The sequence below is a fragment of the Seriola lalandi genome, unplaced genomic scaffold (genome assembly GCF_002814215.2).
Source record: "Seriola lalandi dorsalis isolate HSWRI2012SDOR001 ecotype SW California unplaced genomic scaffold, Sedor1 jcf7180002052117, whole genome shotgun sequence".
In the NCBI taxonomy this organism is placed as follows: domain Eukaryota; kingdom Metazoa; phylum Chordata; class Actinopteri; order Carangiformes; family Carangidae; genus Seriola; species Seriola lalandi.
The window spans coordinates 242,089-249,205 of record NW_019522670.1 but is presented as its reverse complement, the minus strand read 5'-3'; the positions used below and the strand labels follow the sequence as shown (position 1 = coordinate 249,205).

Genomic DNA, 7,117 nt, shown 5'->3' with positions numbered 1-7,117 from the left:
ATGTTTTTTGTCATTTTTATGCCATCCAATACAATCTCATTTGATGCCTTACCATACTATGACGTTTTTATGAACTTTTATGCCATAGTATACTATGACGTCTTTTGACATTTTTATGCCATACTATACAATGACGTTTTTTGTCATTTTTATGCCTTCCAATACAATTTCATTTGATGCCTTACCATACTATGACGTTTTTATGACCTTTTATGCCTTAATATACTATGGTGTTTTTTTGACATTTTATGCCATAGTATACTATGACGTTTTTTGACATTTTTATGCCATACCATACTTTGATGTTTTTTGTCATTTTTATGCCTTCCAATACAATTTCATTTGATGCCTTACCATACTATGACGTTTTTATGACCTTTTATGCCGTAATATACTATGACGTTTTTTGACATTTTTATGCCATACCATACTTTGATGTTTTTTGACATTTTTATGCCTTCCAATACAATTTCATTCGATGCCTTACCATACTATCACGTTTTAATTACCTTTTATGCCTTAATATACTATGATGTTTTTTTGACATTTTATGCCATAGTATACTATGACGTTTTTTGACATTTTTATGCTATACTATACAATGACGTTTTTAGTCATTTTTATGCCTTACTGTACTATATTTTTTTATTCCTTACCATACTATGACGTTTTATGCCTTAATATACTATGATGTTTTTTTTGGTGCTATACATTAATATGACGTTTTTTTGGCATTTTTATGCCTTAATATACTATATTGTTTTATTCTTTACCATAGTACGACGTTTGTATGACCTTTTATGCCTTAATATACTATGACTTTTTTTGTCATTTTTATGCCTTCCAATACAATCTCATTTGATGCCTTACCATACTATGACGGTTTTATAACTTTTTATGCCTCACTATATTGTGATGTTTTTATGCCTTACTATACAATGTCGTTCTATCATTTTTCATGACTAACTATATTATCACTTTTATGCCTTGCTATACTAGGACGTTTTTTATGCCTTACTATACTATAACAGTTTTACGACATTTCATGCCTTACTATAGTATGACTTTTTATGACATTTCATGCCTTACTATACTATGACTTTTTATGCCTTACTATACTGTGATGTTTTTATGACTTTTTATGCCTCACTATACTGTGATGTTTTTATGACCTTTTTTGTCTTACTATACTATTTCGTATTTATGACTTACTATACTATGTCGTTTTTATGACTTACTATACTATGAAGTTTTTATGACTTTTTTATGCCTTACTATACTATGTAATTTAATGCCTTACTATACTAAGTAATTTTATGCCTTATGACGTTTATAGGACTTTTTACGCCTTACTATACTATGACTGTTTTATGACATTTCATGCCTTACTATACTATGATGCTTTTATGACTTTTTATGCCTTTCTATACTATTGGTTTTTTATGACTTACTTTATTATGACGTTTTTATGACTTTTTATGCCTTACTATACTGTGATGTTTTTATGCCTTACTATACTATGACATTTTTATGACTTTTTAATGCCTCACTATACTGTGATGTTTTTATGACCTTTTTTGCCTTACTATACTATGTCGTTTTTATGACTTTTAATGCCTTACTATACTATGTCGTTCTATCATTTTTTTATGCCTTACTATACTATGACGTTTTTATGACTTACTATACTATGATGTTTTTATGTCTTTTTTATGCCTTACTATACTATGACTTTTTTGACTTTTTATGCCTTACTATACTATGTAATTTTATGCCTTACTATACTATGACTGTTTTATGACATTTCATGCCTTACTATACTATGATGTTTTTATGACTTTTTATGCCTTTCTATACTATGACTTTTTTAGGCCTTGCTATTGTATGAGGTTTTTTTCCTTGGAATGCTTTACTATACTATGACGTCTTTATGCCTTTTTGTGCCTTACAATACTATATCGTTTTAATGCCTTACTATACTATCACTTTTCTATGCTTTACTATACTATGACGTTTTTTATGCCTTAAAATCAATCTTTTTTTTTTTTTATGAGGGTTGGTGGGGTTGTTGTCCCTACCAATGTTAAGACCAAAATTATGCCCTTGAATCTAACTACAATTTTAATTTTCAAAAAGTCATGTTACTTCATCCTCATAAATTCCTATTTATATTGTGAATAATCATAGTTGCTAGAAAAATGCTTTAACTTATGCACTCATTTATTTAAGCTTTTATATAAATGTCAATTTTGTCTCTAAAAGCTTCATTCATTATAGTTGCCTCAAGGACACTTTCTGTCCTTTGTGTGACACAGTGCACAACGACCTAGTGGTTAGAGAATTCATCTTACATCTGTACATCATGTAAACATGGTTGGCCTGAACAGCCTCACAGGGTTCCTGTGATACATTTGCAACTATTCACATCTTGAGTCAGCAAACTGTCCATTCAAAACCTTAGAGAGAGAATGTTGATCACATACTGTGCAGCATGAAAAGGTTGCTCCAAAAATACTTTGATGTAGATGTAACACAGCCAGCTCTACATTGAGTCAATGTAATGTTCATATTGAGATGGTTACCCTGCTGTATGTAAATGGTGCAGCAGTGGTTAAAGTGTTGACACACGACGGGTTCATTGTTAAGTGTGTGCTCATTGAATGTTTATAACACTATTTGTCTTATCTAGCCACATTGACAATATTCAGACTATTCTGACATAATTACTGACATCTAACTAGAGCTCACTCTTATATTGTAAATCCTATTTTAATCCTGTTTGTTTTTATTGAGCAGACATCCAGTTTAAAAAATGAATACAGCATATTTAGTGGCATTGAATCCTGTAGTTGCAACAAAACTACCAAGGCAGTGTTGTAACTACCACTGAAAGATTTCTATAGTGACTGAGAATAGAGAAGTATATATTTATTGCTACCGTGTTACCCCATTCATGAAATGTGTTAGATGAAAATAATTATCTGAAATATTGTCCAAGGGGAAATTGAATGAGACAAACAAGACATAACCCAGCTCAGTGAAGGGTAAAGGGCAATATTCTACTCCTGCTGTGACTCTTTGGAAACTGATGGAGCTACTTTGTAATCAGTGTGGACATTTCTCATTCCCTGTGTTTCTGTTTTCCCCCTCCCTCTTTTCACAGACCCAGAGAGTGGTGATCTGGCAGAGAGCTTGGTAGAGGTTGCGCAGAAACATTGTGTCAGACTAGCATGTCAGAGGGGACAGCTGGCCCATCATCAGAGCAGGGAGGACCCTGAGGGGAAAAAAGAAGGGCATCAGCAAGCAAGCCTCAAGACTAAGGAATCAGCTGGTCACTACGCCACCAATCTGGCCGAGTCAGTACTACAAGACGCCTTCATACGCCTCTCTCAAGATGAAACCTCCTTTGTCTCTGAGGCTGCTGTCAGCGTGTCCCTTGCAAGTTGTCCATCCAACTCCAGTGGTCCTTCAAAGACCAAAGAGCCTTCCAAGCAGCGTACATGCTCTTTTGAACTCCCCAAGATTGTTATAGTCCAAAGCCCAGACAGCTCTGACGGAGCTGCAGAATGGCCAGAGACCCAGGTGTCTCATGTGCCCGACCAGGATCTCACTGCCAAAGCGGTGCCAGAGAATGGGACACAGGCTCACATTCCCCACCACAACAGAGGGCACTCTTCCAAACATGTAGAAGTGGCTTTGGCCTGTGCTGCCAGTGTTATTGGTACCATCACTACGCCACAGCTGACAGAACAGCTCACCATGGAATCTGCTTCAGAGGAGGACACAGAGGAGGAACTACAGGACCCAGAAGAGAGTAGTGACTACTCCCTCTCCTCAGCCATGTGTGGTGTGGCTCAGGTAGCTGGTGCTGTAGCAGCTGTGGAGGTAACAGAGGAGTCAGGGGAGGGAGGCAATTCTGACGCAGATTCTGCCGACATCTACACAGCATCCCACGGCCTGATGTCTGCTGCCGAGGCCTCTGCAGCCTTCACACTGCACTGCAGTGTGTCACAGGGTACCAGTGTTGAAGCATTTCGTGCCAACATTGCTGAAGTCCTGCACAGGGAAGCAGCAGAGGTGCTGACTCAGCCACAAGGCTACAGGAGTGTGGCTCACTTGCTGGAGGCCACACATAACAAGATAGTAGATGGCATTACTTGTCCAAAGAAATCCTACATGGATGAAAGAGAGGTGGATGACTTAATAAATGAGGTTGCAGACAGCCTATTTAAGCATGCTTTAGAGAAAGCAAAAAAAAAAAAAGAACTGGAGGGGACTGGAAAAGATGCACCAAGCCTTCAGGTTTGTCTGCAGGACAGTGTAAACAATTTGCTGTTTGATATCCTTTGCCTGACACAGAAGAAAATCAGTCACATCTCTAGATTTGACCAAGGGTCAGTTGAGACACAAGAGGGTGATACTTGTGCTAGGGAGCCTGCTATCACCAAGGAGAGCAAGGATCCATTAAGTCAATTACACTGGTTAGTTGGCCATAGCCAGTCCACTAATAGTGAGAACCACAGTGGCACGCTGAACTTCACAGATAAGTTCACCATGGTTTCTGGGCTGAAGGAGAAATATATGCTTGAGGAAAGTGATCTCCTTGTATCTTCCTCCACAGCACACAGCAAAGAGCAACAGCAGCAGTTGTTGTGCAGACAAAGTCAGTCTAAATCCACCTCCTTGCCTGCCAAGGACTTCGCTGACCACCAGCTGATCCAGCAGGGCAGTGGGGCCATCAGAGAACCTTTGAGTGAAATCCCAGTTCACAGCACCGACAGGCGGGGACGATTAGTGACAGGAGGTGACAGCAGGCAGTCCTCCCTCACGCCCCAGTCCTCCCTCAACTCTTGCAGTTCTCTGCTCTCTTTTCGAATGGACTCAGAATCCAGGACCCCTATTACCTGCTACGCTGATGATTTGGCTACTACAGTGGTGTCTATGGCCACAGAATTAGCAGCCATCTGCCTGGAGAACTCCACTGGGAAACAACCCTGGTTCTGTGCCCTAAAAGGGGCATCTACTGAAGGCCCAGAGGCCTACGTCATCCCCGCGTGCCGCACAGTGCTCAGGAGGAAAGAGGGTCAGAGCAGCAATGCCGCCTCCAAGAAGCATCGGGCGCCACGCCTCAGTGAGATCAAGAGAAAAACAGAGGAGCAACCAGAACTGATGGAGCGGCTTGTGAACCGGGTGGTGGACGAGTCAGTCAACCCTGATGAACCACAGGACCCATTTGCCCTCTTTGCTTCAGAAGTCACAGCTAGGATCATGAACTGCCCTGAGCTTAATGTTGTAGATACATCCAAAGCAGGCCAGCCACGCAGCAGGTTGCAGTGTGAGAGATGGAGCCGTGGGAAGGCATCTAGTTATGAGAGCATTCCAGAAGAAGACGCAGACCCCTCAGGCACACCAAACACACTGGGGCCTGGCAGTCGGTTAGGTCAGAACTTGAGTCGTGGCAGCTCAATCTCTAAGCAGTCCAGCTGTGAGAGCATCACTGATGAGTTCTCACGGTTCATGGTAAACCAGATGGAGACTGAGGGCAGGGGCTTTGACCTTCTGCTGGACTACTACGCAGGGAAAAATGCCAGCAGCATTCTGACCGCAGCTGTGCAACAGGCTGCATCAAAGAAAAATGGTCACCTTAATGTCAGGGCCTCATCCTGCCTGTCCAAACAGTCCAGCACAGAGAGCATCACAGAGGAGTTCTACAGGTTTATGCTTCGGGACATGGATAAGGAAAACAAAGAGTATGGCATTGCTAAGACTAAAGAATGGAGCAACAGTCTGTTCCCCCCTTCTCCTAGGACACCCTTCTGCATACGACAGTCTTCTGTCCCAGACCGGCGCTCCTCAGACTCACGGCTGACTGTCAACTCACCCATCAAAGCCAACTCTTTTGATGGATTTGCCCGCAATGTGCATGGAGACACGCTGAATATCTACCCCACCAGCTCAGTGTCAGCCATGGGACTGTGTAAGTCAGACTCCTGCCTCTATCAAAGGGGTAAGACTGACCAGATAACTGATATGCTGATTCATGAGACCTGGTCAAGCTCCATTGAGTCCTTGATGAGAAAGAATAAGATCATTGCTGATCCCGAGGACAGTATTGAGCTGGAGGCTGCAGGAGACTCCCAGCCCCATGTGCAGCAGTTTGCCAATCGCCTGGCAGCTGACATAGTAGATATTGGCAAGTCTGCACTTGGAGGCCCGCAAGATGTAGCTGGGGGAATGTTTGGATCACACATGCCTGTTGGTGAAAGAAGGAGGGGGTTCAAACAATCTCATCTAAGTTGCAGTCGCAGTCGGTCAAGCCAGGAGCAAGCTGGTACTGGAGTAGGGTCAGGGACTAGTGACAGCAGTGCACCCCGCATGAGGGGCCCCAGAGATGTACCACTGATCCACATTGAGGGAGATCAGAAGGATGAGGAGACCCCTTCAAACCTTGAAAGGCCTGAAGGAGGACCTCAGGAAACACCCCCAGACATGTCAGCTACCAAGCGCGCAGAGAGAGCTACAGCCAGCGGCAGCAGGTATTACACTGTTCACAGTCCTGTCCTGACAGTCAGACCCCTCCTTCTGGCAGAATCTGCTTTTTCAGAATCATCATACTGTAGATGTGAAGAGTAGATACTGATCTATGTGACACAAGTAAGAGAAAAAAATGAAGAATCACATGGTTATTTTTAAGATGAACAATAAACATATCAGAAAACCGGTACTAAACAAATAACATCTAACTGTCCAAGTTTACCAAAGGTATTTTGTAAAGGCTGATCAAAGAGTGACTGGCACACCAAGGATCTACTCCCAAGGAAAACTAATCTATTTTAGCAGTGTGTGGGGTTTGACAAACCTTTGGCTAGGCTGTGACTCACACTGTCTGGGTGATGTACTGTGTGTGCAGAAAGCTTTTAGTGGTTTCATCTTTTATCCGCTGTGGGGCTGTTGAACTCACCTTGATCAGTACGATCTGCACCCACGCTTGTCTAACAAACTAAAACCACTTGACACTTATAGGTATCTAGATTGCAGTGACACAGCTAAAATAACAAGGGTCGCATTAGATGAAAGCTTGCTTGAGTTGCTTAAGTTGTTTAGCAGCAGGTTAGCT

At 41.7% G+C, this 7,117-nt stretch overlaps 1 protein-coding gene across 2 annotated transcripts in view; it reads left to right on the top strand.

Moving 5' to 3' along the window:
- Nucleotides 1-7,117, top strand: part of sphkap (SPHK1 interactor, AKAP domain containing) — a 38,024-nt gene that overhangs the window by 25,545 nt on the left and 5,362 nt on the right. For both annotated transcript variants that reach the window (XM_023399714.2, XM_087172162.1), the window contains exon 7: nucleotides 3,164-6,536. In XM_023399714.2, coding sequence (XP_023255482.1) covers nucleotides 3,164-6,536 — 3,373 coding nt within the window. The remainder of the gene's footprint in view (nucleotides 1-3,163; nucleotides 6,537-7,117) is intronic.